The sequence below is a fragment of the Etheostoma cragini genome, chromosome 15 (assembly GCF_013103735.1).
Source record: "Etheostoma cragini isolate CJK2018 chromosome 15, CSU_Ecrag_1.0, whole genome shotgun sequence".
Lineage (NCBI taxonomy): Eukaryota > Metazoa > Chordata > Actinopteri > Perciformes > Percidae > Etheostoma > Etheostoma cragini.
This window is the reverse complement of record NC_048421.1, coordinates 15731655-15746178: the sequence shown is the minus strand read 5'-3', so window position 1 is coordinate 15746178 and position 14524 is coordinate 15731655. Positions and strand designations below refer to the sequence as shown.

At 42.1% G+C, this 14524-nt stretch overlaps 1 protein-coding gene across 3 annotated transcripts in view; it reads left to right on the top strand.

Annotated features, from left to right (window-relative positions):
- The window catches only part of asic2 (acid-sensing (proton-gated) ion channel 2), a 357541-nt gene that overhangs the window by 238608 nt on the left and 104409 nt on the right, over positions 1-14524 (top strand). The window contains exon 1 of one of the 3 annotated variants that reach the window (XM_034894032.1): positions 6256-6948. The exons of the other annotated variants lie outside the window; for them this stretch is intronic. Coding sequence (XP_034749923.1) covers positions 6256-6948 — 693 coding nt within the window. Of the gene's footprint in view, positions 1-6255; positions 6949-14524 lie in introns of those variants that run through there. 3 annotated transcript variants of the gene reach the window in all.

Sequence of the window (14524 nt, the reverse complement as noted above, 5' to 3'; positions counted from 1 at the left end):
AAAATAAGTGTGCTCGCATGCCTTTGACATTTCAATACCACGTTCTTGTTCTTTGTATTTGGACAGGTTATTCATTATACATGAATGTGTTTTACATTTTCATAGTCCTCATTCTGCTGTTTGGGAACAATATTTTTTTTGTGTGCACGTAATGTGCGTGCGTGTGTGCACATGCCTTTTTGAGATTGTGCGTTAATTTCTTTTGACAGTGTGAAAGGTTCCTTTGGGCTCTTGTTTGGGCTTTATAACTCTTGAGTTAAAAATGGCTTTTCATTACATATTCAGAAAAGAGATTTCATCCGTGTTGCCAAACATTCGGCCATACACTGAAAATGAACTTGTGCTCAAGATTAAAATTATGTCAAACACACACACTTGGTTGATCCAGCAGCAAATTAGAAATTATCTCTTGTACAAAGCTGGTTTATAATAATTTGGTTAGCCTCTACAATGCATGGCAAAAAGGATCGAATGTTATATTGATTCAGTGCTGCCACCCATTGCAGACAAAATATCAAGAAGTAGCTATATCGTGTTTTGATTTCCTTTTCCTGCTTAATTAGACCTCAGAGCAGCACGGGGGGGCCCGGGGGGGGGGGGGGGGGGGGGGGGGGGGGGGGGGGGGGGGGGGTTGAGACAAGACATTTAAAAAAAATTGGGCTTGAAAGGTAAAATAAAATTAAAATGAAAAATAAAATGATGCTCTTCTTCAGTACACAGGAAGAAAACTCTCTCCACTGTAATTAGCAGAAGAATGCTGATGAATGCTGACGAGTAAACCTTTGAATCTTATTAAACAATGCATTAAAACATTGAGTGAACAAGAGCACTTAAGAGGAGTTGGCTCAGAGGCCTGTTTACTTGTATAGATGAAGCCTATTTAACTAGACTGTGTTGGACAGAGCTGGTTCATTGGCAACAAAGTTTGAACTAATGCTTCACCCTAAAAGCAGTGGAAAATGGTACAAAATCACTGCATGTATGCAAATGGTTTGAATAAGAATGGGTAAGTGGATAACGTCCTTGCTTAGCAGTTGATGCATGCTGTTTGATGTGTTTCCACGAAGGACATGTTGGAAGACTGAAATACTGCTCTAATTGTTTGGTTTAAAGGGACTTTTTATTATTCTTTGTTGTGCATTTGGCTGATTTCTGATCTTTCACTTGGAAAACTAAATCCCTGAAAGTTAGAACAGCATAGTATTAAAGTAGATGTTTGGTCTTTCTGTTTTTATTTTGCTCTCACATGAGTAAAAATTTATCCATGAACGAATTTGTGTGCACTTGTGTGCACACAAATTTGTGTGCAATTTAAGAATCGTTAAATAAAACTGTTAAAGCATCTTTAAATCTAGAGTGCGAAATCTTCAGGTCTTCCAGTGTTGTTGCTAATTCTGGCTCTCTGATTAAATTCACTCTTAGCAGCACATGAGTGCATGCACAAGGCGAGTGTCTGTGGTGAGTTCACATGTCTGTAATCAAAGCAGGACAGTCGTGGACTACCGGTAGCCTACTGGTTATAAAACAGGCTCTTTAGTGATCAACGCGTTAATGTGCTGCAGATCTGGTGGTTTAAGCTGAGCTGGATATTATTATATTATCATTATGTTCAGTTAAAGCTAGTGATGCTGTACAGCCGCCATTGTTCACCATGAAGCTGGAAGTTAGTCCATATCCACAACGTTCCACTTATGGGATTGTTTAGGTGCTGCCAGACAATTTGCCATATGTCTATCATTTCGGCCAGATGTCTGTTACCTTCCGCTTTCTTTGTGTTGAAATGTTAAACTCTGTTCAATTTCTGAGGACTATGGGTAACTGCTCCTCAGATCTCTGCAGGGTAAATCCAGACAGCTAGCTAGACTTTCTGTCCAATCTGAGTGCACTACTGAAAGAACCTTTGAAAGGTACACATGTTCCACGCAAACAAGTTCCTTCCCAGGCTGTTTTACAGCGTCACAGCAGCTCCGTCCGGCGCTTACCGCCCCCCATGGCGATTTTGATTGGTTTAAAGAATTGAGACTTATCCAGAGCATGTTTTTCTCATGTCCCGGGATGCTGTGTGGACTAGCCAGACCCTCGCTGTGGAGGAGGGTCTGGCAATGCAAGACTAGATGGAAGTGAATGTAGCACCTCTGTGTTTTACGTAAAATGACTGCGTCGGACTCTAATTTAAAATTAGCCTTTCCAATGTGGTAACTTAGGAGGCAGTCTGGCCTTGTGGGATCTGAATTTGGCATGCCAATTACACCAGTCATAATTTAGTTTGAATGAAAGCTCAACTCCTGGCTGTTTTGGTAAAAGGAAATAACGAGAGTAACAGGTGAACTAGTAGTAAATTGTTGTTTTTTCAATTCTTTATTGAGAATGAATATATACCAACTACAGAACCCCCCTGGTGTCTGCTGAGAAGAAAAAACAAGTAATCCATCCGCACGGATTTTATAATGCGGGCTCTCGGTTTAATAAACGTGAGCAAAGTAGGAAAGATATTCACAGATTCAAACTTCTGGGATTAATTACTCTATAGCGAAATTATATTAAATCCCAAATGGCGTATCTTTCCTAACGTAGTAAGGTTGAGCTACAAACATTTTTTTATCAAAACAACCAGTCCCTCAACCTGGAGAAATAAGACTGGTCTCTAGCAGCAGCCGGCGGTGCTTAGGGAGCGTCTATAAACTACAACACCGACACAAAACATCTATTAATTTAATAATTAAATATCGTAGTGCCTCCAAACTTATTTTTTAACAGTAAGTGTTGTGGTACAACTAGGAGGAGACACCTTATAATTAAGGTAAGTTTGGAGACACTACCTTATTTAATTATTAGATTACTAGATATTTTTGTGTCAGTCTTGTAGTAAAGATCTTTCCCACTTTTCTAACGGTTTAGTTTTTCTTTTCTCAGCTGACCCCAGGGGGGCTCCATGACAAATAAACAAGGCACTTGACAAATTAAGTTGAAAAATAGAGCTTTTACTTTGGGACCAGCATAAAAAGAACATAACCTAGGAGCATATACATACAAATGACAAAAGAAAAAAAAAAAAGATAAAAGAAATAAAAAGGCTTATCTCAAATTAACTTAAGTGTCTCAAGTAAATCAATAATGTAAGGGCTTTCTTATCAGTTGTCAATGACTAAGCTAATTTTTCCAATTTTGGTGTGGTGTTAGCCGCACCCACCCTGGATCTTAGGGTTCCTCCACCTGCCAGAGCCCACTTTAGCCCCTGGTTCTACAGTGTGTCAGTGTACTTTTGTTGTAACCAATACTTTGACCGACAGGAAGGGGAAAGTTACCACAGGGGCGTTATGAATGTCACTGCACGCCAAAATTGTTTCTGTAATTCTTCTCACTACCAGTGGGTGGAGCCAAATATTCCGCACTCCAGCTTTAACAACTGATTGAGATGTCAAAAATGGAAGTCTTCTTTTTTAACATTACCACAGAAAAGGCAGAAACATTGTTATGGATCCCTTACATAGAATTGTGACATAATAATGTATTATAATAACAAAACATAATGTATTATCTAGGACATTTTTCATCTCTCCCTGGTAAACTACTGTATGTAACTGCAACACTGTTGCAGTCAACCGCTAATAAAGGCCTCACTAATTTATCAGTCGAGCTCTAGTCAAAGATGACAGGCTAGATTCTCAAGTAGATTCTAATGTGTTAGTCCTATTAGGGGAGACTTAATTTAGAATGAACAATTATTTTATCACAAGTACATGATAAAAGATTTTGGCGATTAGAGCTCATCAGGACGTAGTAGGCTATATTTAGAGGGGTAGGGGTTTCCATGTTTAGATCAGGATATTTCTCCCGGGGTTTAGACTCTGATGGTGGTGGTGAAGAGAGTCGGCTGAAGATCTGGCCGATGGAATGTGGAGCGGGACTAGGTGCTGATATGATGAAGACTAGTGGTGTAGCCGTGGAGGAGGGTTGCATCAGATCGTACTGAAATGAAAACCGACAGTAGCAGTGAGGAGAAAATTTTAAAGTTTGATATAATCGGCTAGCAGAGAGTGGCAAAATGGGGTTGGACTACTCAGAGTAAACGCCTACGGAATAGAAGCTGCTGAGAGAGAGCCAGAGATGGGAAGAATGAATGAGTGTGTTAAGGGAGTCTTCCTGATTGAACTTTCGCTAAGCTTCATTTACCCACCATTTGCATTCATGTGGTGCTAATGTAGTTTTGTTGAGCGCCCTTTCTGATCAACAAAAATGAGATGGAACAGAAACATAAACTACAACGAAGTGTATTACAATTTTGTCAACTTCATCAAATTAAATCCTAATCTCGCAGTAGACAAGAACAACAACTGTAACCATGGTAACTGTACACATCAAATAGCAACAAGCCTCAAAATAAGCAGAAGACAAGTGGTGCCTGAAAGAAAATTAAGACTTTCACTGACAAAAATAAAAACTGGCGAAAAACAAGCAAACTACTATAAATATACCCTTTCCTACAAAAACAAAAGAAGGAACCTTTATTCTCATACACATACTGTGTTACCAAATACATTTCAAACTTCCCATAATAAGCTGGAACTAGTGGAGAGCTCACGTGGAGCTGTTCTCCTCTGCTGCACACAAGCCTTTACATCCATGCACACAGCAGTCTCTCATTGCACTGTAGCTGTGCGGCTCAGCAGCAGCAGCAGCAGCAGACAAACAGAGGGGGGGCGAAGGACAGCGCCAGTTAGCACAGAGAGAGACAGGCACTCTCATCAGTGACGGGCTCATCGGCAGCGTGGACAGAGCTGTGCTGCAGGAGGAGGAGGAGAAGGAGAGGTGCAACGGGAGGACAAGCTGCCTGAAAACCCGGGTAAAGAAGAGGAGCAAGCCGCGAGAGGGGGAGGAGAGATCACTTAGAGGATAGAAGTCATTCGGAGCAGGGACGCGAAGCAAGCTGGATGAAGCTGACAAGGACGCCGAGGGAGAAAAGTGCACAAAGAAGCCTTCGCTGACGACGGAGAGAAGTGAGGGAGTGCGTGCACAAAGTGGAAAAGAAGAAGAGGAGGAGAAGAGGGAGCCTGACAGGAGGTCGAGCATACGGGGCTGGACACAAGAGCGAGGTGGAGGAGGAGGGGGGAGCGTGAGGGCAAGTTGATGGATTTTGATGTGGGGAGAGTATTTTTAGAAGGAGGAGCGGAGACATGAGAGGAATATTGAGATTCTCTGATTCTTTGAGTTGGGGAGAAAAGAACTAGAAAGGAAGAAGAAGAGAGAGTATAGGTAGACACAGAAAAAGGGGAGAGATGTTCAGATCAGAGTGTGACAGAACATATTATCTCTGGTCTGGTTTCCCGCTGGAAACCGCTGTGAGTGTGTGTCTGTGAATGCACAGGAGTGCCTCCTTCTCCATGTGAAAGCGTGTTATAGCATGTTTCTCACTGTGACGGTGGCGCTGAGAAGCAGGTTGCTTCAAGATGAGGCTACCCTGTGGTTACCCGCAGGACCTAATGACACTGGTTAGAGCCAAGTGGAGTGAGAGAGAAGAAACATACCAGGAACATCACAAGGAAGTCTAGGCATCAAAAGTGAGTCCGCAAAGTGGGACAGAAATTAAATGAGCTTGGGAGACTTTTGTGGATTCAATTAAAGCTTGTACTAAACAGTGACAAGAAAACTGATTGCTGCCTCTGGCTCCCGAAACGCCTCTGCAAGCCAGCGAAGCCAAAAAACACACACGCGTGACTCAAAAGAAGAGAAACCACAGCACTGGAACACAGGAAGCTCTCCTCTAACAGACTGCACCACACCAACCAATTTGTCAAATTGTTTTAATTACCTTCTTCTCCTTCTTTCATTTGTGTTTTTGTCCTCTCTGCTTAGCCCTTGGTGTTTTGTATTCTATCCTCCTCTCTCCCTCTCTCTTCCCCTCCCTCTTCCTCTTTCCTTCACTCTCTCTGTCTCATCGTCTCTTGTTCACTGTCACACTAACATTGGTGGCGCTGGAGTCACTCGTGTAGAAGACACCTTGCTTGGAGCACATTTGCCTAGCTGTTTTTGACTTGGATGATTGGAGCACTCTCAGCTCCAGAGACCAGGATAGATGACCAACAAGTAGCTGATGGTGCGTTAATTGGAGCTCCAGCACGAGAGGAACGCTAACTTCAAAACACACTGAATTCCTTGTGGGTACTACATCTGCATATAGTATATTTACAATTAAGACTGAATGGACCATAAATATTCATTAAAACACTTACAGTAGTGGATTTATCCTGGAGCTACATGTGGGCCTCAGCCCCTGAGGCCTGGCTTGGATATGAAGCCTTTCCCGTGGCTGTAGGAGCGCTGTTGACAGCTATGGCCCTGGAGGGGCGCTGTCTCCGGCGGGGATCCCCGGCTATGATCAGAAAGGGTCGTCAGCGGCATCATATGAAGCCAACTTTGGCACGGATCACTTCAACTTTGCTATCAAGGACACGCCTGCACGGCCTGAGGCAAGTTTGCGTCCCTGGTGGCTCTGTGGGCCGCAGGGCCTTCTGGCTACTGGCCCTTTGCACCTCCCTGGGGCTGCTTTTATCCTGGTCCTCCAACCGCCTACTGCACTGGCTTTCCTTCCCCACACACACAAGAGTCCACACAGAGTGGGCCAGAGAACTGGCCTTCCCCACAGTCACTATCTGCAACAACAACCCTATCCGCCTCTACAAGCTCACCAAGAGCGACCTGTACTTCGCCGGCCACTGGCTGGGCCTGCTGCTGGCTAACCGGACAGTGAGACCCATGGTTCTGGACTTGCTTCAAGACGACCGTCGGGCCTGGTTCAGGAAGCTGTCAGACTTTAGGCTCTTTCTGCCACCCAGGAACTTTGAGGGAACCAACCTGGAGTTTATGGACCGACTAAGCCACCAACTGGATGACATGCTCCTCTCGTGCAAATACAGAGGACAGCCATGCGGCGCTCACAACTTCTCTTCTGTAAGTCTAATTTTTTGTTTTTTGGAAGCTTAATGCCAACTCTGTCAGCATTAGAAACACGCGTCTTGTACTTCTATCTCCTTACATGTTGTCATTACTGTAAATGATCCCACATTAAACTTAAGCCGCAGTGTAAAAGTTACAAATGCATTATCAGGTTGGAATTCTCTCGTGTCGACCTGCTTTAATGGCTTAAAGTTATAAGGCTGTAAAAACACTTGTTACGCTGTTACTTCCTGTTATAGCTTGTTACTGCACAGGGCAATTATTAAATCACCACCAGAGCTCTTGTTAAATAAAAGCTTGTGCAACAAATAAAACATTGAGCTTTTGCAGGGTAAAAAACAACAGAATATTGCATGAACAGTAGCTGTGGTCATGTAATACTGGGTTATGCATGACTTTGACTGAGGCTAGGCATAGCTACAAACTCTCCATATCAAAAATGTTCTTTTACAGAACTGTGCAGCCCCCCCAAAGGCCCTAACTGCCTCATATCTATCTTTGTTTCTGTGTGGGTGCGCATGGGTTTGGGGATTTTTGTGCCCACTCTTCCTTGCACACTCCCTCGGCTCGACTGAACCATGGCAGATGTTTTCTCTGCGGTAATGCAGTAGCTCAAACTGTCTTTGAAAGTTTTCTTTTTCATCATTTCATTTGTGTTCTTTTTGGTCTTTGTACTGTGACCTCAAGTTGGTGACTAACTGAAGCAGAAATGAGACAGGGCAGATAAACCTGTATACATGGTGGTTCTGTGTGGTGGTCAGCGTGTCACTTGTTAAAGGTTTTGTCCTGATGTGGATTTTTTTTGCCCTTTCTTTTTATACTTTAAAGGGCCCTCTTTTAATCTGATCTGAAACGCAAGCATCAAACGCCAAGTAGCTTTGTGGGGGGATATTAGGCGCTGTTGCTATTATACCCAGTCTCACGGCAAATTGTGAAATTGTCACGTTATTACGATTTATTGATTTGTCAACAGTAATAGATTTTCTCATTTATTTTGTGGTGGTCACAGTGAAATAAACAACGGCCTCCAGGACACGATCCGAGGTCTCTGGTGTAGGCAGGGAAATGAAACGCCACACGCAACGGGACGGTTGTGGTTAGAAAAAGAACAACGGTGAAAGGCAGCTGCCGGGACACGATCCGCGGTGTCTCGGGGATGCAATAACGGGGAAATGAAACACCACGCGTAGTAGACGATGACGATTGCTGTGACACGATCCGCGGTCTCTCGGGGACGCAACAACGGGGAAATGAAATGCCACACTCCAGCGGACAGACCGTCACATGCGGGACACGCAAAAACAACGGGATGGTTATGGTTAGTAAAAGAAAGAAAACGAGGAAAGGAATTGTCACATATGTGACGTCTCCTGGGTGAAAGTCTGTTGTTTGACCCATCCACCACCGCAACAAACCTCCTTACGTGGATTCTCAACTTTTCAATACTACTCCATACCGTAATCGTGCTGTAATCACAAAAAAGGTGCTTCCCATTGAAATACATTATTTCGAAATGAGAAAATCGTGTCCCTCTACACGAATCAGTAGATTTATTAACGTCACCATTTCACTAACTGCCAAGAGACTGGGCCGCATACCGGAGGGATAAAGGACTCTTGCGCCCGACGCAAATCTAAAATGGGTTGGTCTGAAATAGCTACATTACTCATAGGTGTGGTTTGTGCGTAACGTAAATGTAATGTAGGTTTCTTTATGTAAATAAAGAAATGTCACAAAACATACTTTCTGATGTTTTGGGCTCACTCTAACTGAATTGCGAAGTTATGAATGCATGGTGATATTTATGCAATGCATTAGAGCGAGATTACTTCACTATAGATGACTAAGCCCTTCTGTCTCTCCTCTCCCGTGACTGCTGCTTTGGCTTTTGGGTTAAGTGGCATCAGCACATGCAGTTCAACATCACATCGCCTTAAGTCCTCTAGTAGTTCCTCATTTATGTTGTCAATGATTCATGGAAATGTTGTGTTGTGTAAAACAGGGTCATATTTTTTCTTGTATTTAAGCATGTTTTGCAAAAATGGGGACTGCTGGGTCCGTGAGATGAGAGAAACAAAGTGTATGCGCGGTTTGCACATTCTACATTACGGCCAAGCATGCGCCCTTAAAATAGTATCTGACTAACGCACCACTGACTTTAGACTAGGTGTTTTCTGGTCTGTGGCGGAACTGTTTTCTAAAACTGCAAAATAGCACTAGGGAACATTTGCGCCGGAACATGCCTCATCTTTTTCTGAACCGCCCCCAGGAGCGTGTTCATTCCCTAATTCAATTGCGCTGGGTGCTAGATAGGGCCAACAGTAGGTAAGACTTATAAAACTAACTTTCTGTCATATTTGCTGAAACTGACCCTATGTTGAAGTAGAACTACATTGGCAGGTAATGTAAAAAGAAAAAGCAGGCTCCACTGGCACTAACTACAGCCTGTATTGCAATTTGAAAAAATACAAAGCCCCCTGTTCAGATGCACCAATCATGGCCTGGGGGGGGGGTCAATTATTGTTCATGTACACGCATTCATTACCACCAACTCTCTGAAGATGCTAAAAATGTCACAGTAACTGTGTGTGGCTACTATTAACTGGTTTTGCAATGAGGGTCAACTGCATAGAAAGGGGCAGGTTTTGCTGCAAATGTAGCATCACAGTGTCCACGTTCAGACACCACTCGCCGCTGTTGGCAATATTCGGACACTTCCGACCTGACGCACTTTCCGGTCTATTCGTGGTACTTTACGTTTCCGATCATCACCGTAAATTTTAGCAGAATGGATCTTTCCCCAGCTAATAATCCACGTCTGAATATCCCTTTATGTATATGGACATTTAGGTTTCTACATTTTATTGTGAAGGACAGAAATAAGATCTGGTAGGTTTAACAGCATTGATGAGACTTTCTTTAATTGTCTATGGACTTAATACCCAGCAACGCTCAGTGTTTACAGCGAGGAGATGGCGGAGGGTAGCGCACGGCCAATTTACCGGTGATTGAGTACTTTAGCCAGCTCTTGTAAAGTAAACAGTTAAAACTATATACTGTTAGAAAGGTTTAGTTTTACACCATCCGAAAACATAAATAGATCATTTATACTCATATTTGAACAGATATTTAGATAAGTGTCCGAACGTGGACACAGTGACGCTATGCATATAATAATTTAAATATGGGCAAATAGCACAGGAGTATCAAGATTATTTTTTGCATGGGAGTTCAGAATGTTTTTCACTCTTTTTTGATGTTTTGAGAATTTGTTTTGTTTTGGGTTTTTTTGGGGTGAATTCACCGCTCTGAGTTTAATAAGGTCGTACTGGAAGGGGCTTAAATGGTGATGTGTATGACATGCAAATCCCATTTAATGACACATATTTGTATTCATAAATTCATAACGGTAAAAGACAGTTTCCTGTTTTCTGTGTTGTCTACTATCCTCCTTTTGCCTGTTGTGTTCTTCACTTCATGGTGTGGAATTACACATAACAGAATCTTTTACCATTTTAAGCAACACATTTATCCTCTTGAATGTCCATAATAGGGCTGCATGATAACAATAGGCACTCAACCAGCATAAAAGTGCCCCCATCTTTTCACTTAAATGCAGTATATAAAATCACATCTTCATGTTTTGTTTTTTTAGTCTTTTTCAGTCTCATGGTGTGTATGTGCGTACATGACTTAATCAAACTGGTAATTGTATTAGGTTTTCCAGCTCTGGTGGGTGGTGCTGCCCTTTTTGTCCACTATGTTCTGTCTGTTTTACCCTCTGTCAAAATACAGGACATGGTGCATCAGCCCACTGCCATACAAATTAGGTGCTTAATCAGAACGTTGCCCTTAAGCCAGTATCCATTAACAATGTTTTCAAGCAACCCCAATCATTTTAGTGCAGGGAGACATTTTCCTTCTTTGTTGAATTTTTGCAGTGTTGGGAAGGTTGCAAATGTTTGTTGATGAGCCTGCTTTTTTATTATCTCAATGTTCACAGGTCAGATTTTATGTCAAGTTAATGCATTCTTGGAGTGGGACTTCACTATTTCAATGAGTTCTACTGTTGTGGAGCTTGCAATGTGAAATGAATTGAACGTTCATGTGGATTTGAGTGTAGTGGCAGTTCGCTCAAGCTGAATGATTTTCTGGCATTGAATGTGTTGGAAAATTGTGTCAGAATGGAAAAAACTGCCGCTTATGGAGGGAAAATTGTCCTTTCAGAACAGCTAATGTGCCCATTTTAGACAACCAATCTGTACACTCATTCTTAAATATGAGTAAATCCTAAGGGGGTGATACCACAAAGAACAAGATAGCTGCGGCCACCATGACACAAACACAATGACACTGTGCAGTCTCCATCATTACGATCCCAAACTCACTAAGACCAGTAAGGATATGTATAATAATATACTGATAATATACTAATTTAAAGTATTATTCTGTAGTAATATTTTGATAGTTTCATGTGCAGTGTGTGTGTGTGGATATTGTCAGCTTTACTTTGCAGAGCAGAGCCACATAGATGCCCCATTCCTGCCTGCCCCTTCATCTTGCTCTACCTCATTGGGGGCCTCATACCGTTAACGGGCCCTCTGTGGTTTTGCTAATCTTGTTAGCCTGCTGCTTCAAGTCAGCAAAGACTCCCCAAGGCCTATTCATTATCACTGCATTTAGAGCACTGTCATTCTAAGACCAGAGAGAATGCAACACCCAGATTAAATAGGGGATAGGGAACTCATGCACATAGATTTGCGAGCAAATAAACATGAAAATACTTGTTTTGTATGTGCCTGATTGTCTTGGAGTAACAGTGAGAAATCCAGTTTTGATATAGGTTTAATATTACAGGATTAAGACTAAAGAGATTTGAGCTGCCTAGCAGTGGGTTTTGTGACGGGAGTAGACATGCACAGCCAGTGGTTGGGAGTGAGAGATTTTTTTTGTAAAGGCGTCAGGTTGGGAATACAAACGTGTCTCATATTTCTGGCAACTATCTTGCAGCAGCAGCAGGATTTCATGTGCTGAATCTATTTTATCACAGTGAATGGAAACCAAAGTCAAAAGATGCCTGATCAATAAATCTATTAGCTTCATGCTGTAGTTTATGGTGGTCTATTTTGCTTCCACATCTCCAATACTGATACTGTCAGCCACCCCACAGTGAGTCCTGATCTAACGGCGGGGGAGAACGGAGCTGGAGTAAGCGCCAAAGGCCAAGCTTTCCATTCATCCACAATAAAATGTTAGTGATACCTTATCAAACCATAGCTAGCTAAGCCTCTAACCGTGGGCCAGATACACATCTCCCTCTCTCACACCTCCATTGAGGACTAGATAACTCCGCCTGCATTGACAAATTAAACAGTACTTAGAGTTGGAGAGCAGCACCTAACCCCACATGAGGCAGGGTTTGAAACAAGGTGAACCTCTTTACCTGGCCACTGTGATGTATGAATGCTTATCTTGAGAGAAATCTCATAATTATTGGGGACAATACTTCATGTCAGATTTAGTGTTATTAATATTGGGGCTTTTTAGTGAAGATGCTATAACCATTTTTGTTTTTATCTAAACAATGGATCAAATGTCAAAGGGCCTGTATTGAACCCACAGAGAATCATCACTCAGCTCTACAGTTCTCCACCGCTCCACAAGCTTTTAGTGACTTTCTGCTCATTGTTTTGGTTTTATGGTCCACAACTTAACTGTTCTGGTTCACTCTCACCAACCTTGAAGCTTTAGAAATCCAGTGAACAGAGTGAACAGGAGAATGTATATTGAACAGAAACACGACTCAAGAACACCAATGATGTTTCTCGCAAACTGCTAAAGTTGAGTTCATTCAGGTTTAGTCTATATCCTTCACATTACATTTCGTGGATTGCTTCAGTGGCACAGGGAATTCCCCCAGATGCATGGATCTGTTTCCTTCCGCTTCCTTTTTAACTCTGGTGGATATATGATTAAGACAAGGTTAACTGCTCCTTAGGTCTCTGCATGGTAAATTGAGACACCTAGCTAGACTATCTGTCCAATCTGAGTTTTCTCTCGCACGACTATTTAACAGCGTCTCTGTGCCGAGCTTAGCGCTGTCCATGACGATTGTGATTGTGTTGACAAAATGCCAATAAACCAGAGCATGTTTATCTCCCATCCAGGAATGCTATGTGGACTAGCCAAACCGTCCTTCGCTACACTGCGGGATGGTCTGGCAAAGCGAGGCTATTGCATGTTTAACTAAATTCTTCTGTGCAAGCAGAGCTTTATTAAAATAGTTTGACATTCAACTCACAAAGTTATATAAATATAAAGTAAACTCCTGTTTCTCACAAGAAAGAGTGCATATTAATATTCAAATGATTTGCTCCAGTGTTAAATTTACACAATCAAAAGGTCTTCTGTTATATAACCCTTAAGCAATTTCTTCAGTTCAGCTTAATTTCCATCATTATTAGTTTTTAGTTACTGTATTTTCTCCTTGAATTACTCACATTCCTTGTGTTTTAGCAATATCCTGCTCAGTTCTGTGCATGACACATTTTTCAGCGTTCTGTTGATACTGTGCGTTATCAGGGTTGGGGATGGTGGCTTTAACTGCACTCTTCAGTCAAATCAGTTAAATTCCTCTCTCATTACCTAAAGATTGATGGTCTTTTGACAGACAGCCCTGCTTTATAAGAGGGTAGCTGTACAGTTTTAAAGGTTCATTGGTTAATCATTGTCACTTGTCTGCTCTACAGGATGTGTTTATAGAATATGAATGAATTTTTCCCCTGCATTGTTCAGTCAGCAGATGTACACAACTCATTGACTTATTTTGCGCTACACCTTCTATTATTATTCTGCAGCTCTAATTATTTGCAGTTTTGTGTCAGCACTTTGAAATAACTGAAAAATTGGCACCTGTTGACACTCACCATCTTATGTTCCACATTAAAGGCAATGAGGATCCTGACAGAGGCTTATTTAAACAGAGTTCCATTAAGCCGTTCACAAAGACTAGTCAATCAGTGCTGCGCTGGAAGGGCTTGCTTATTGGGTTTGAAGCACATTCAGGTAATAACTCAGGTCTGACCTATTCAGTAAGATTCTGTAAAGCAATACTATAAGCTATTGATCTGGCTTAGAATACACAAGCGTGGGAGTCAGGTGGAAGCTGCAGCTGCAACCACAACAATCATATTAACACAGGTGGTCTTGCGCTTACTGTTCTTCGCACCAAATCGAATTTCTCACTTCAGGACAAATGGCTAGGGTGGTTTCATGGGCTCCTGCTTCCAGCTTGAATTAAAAACCAAAACAATACTGTGTCTTAAAAGGAACAGCCAAGGTGTTGGTCATTGATATGCCACAGCCACTGGATGCAGCCGGCATCCAACCCATAGCCCATAGTGAACAGTCAGCTTAATCTCCCGGTATAATGCAAGACTTGAATGCAGATGAAAAGATTATACACGGTTAGTATTCATAAGGTCACATCAATGCACAAACCACAGGACTTGTAAAAGGTAAGAGTTTGAAATAGAAAGCTAATGGATGCTGCTCTCTTCTATGAATATAA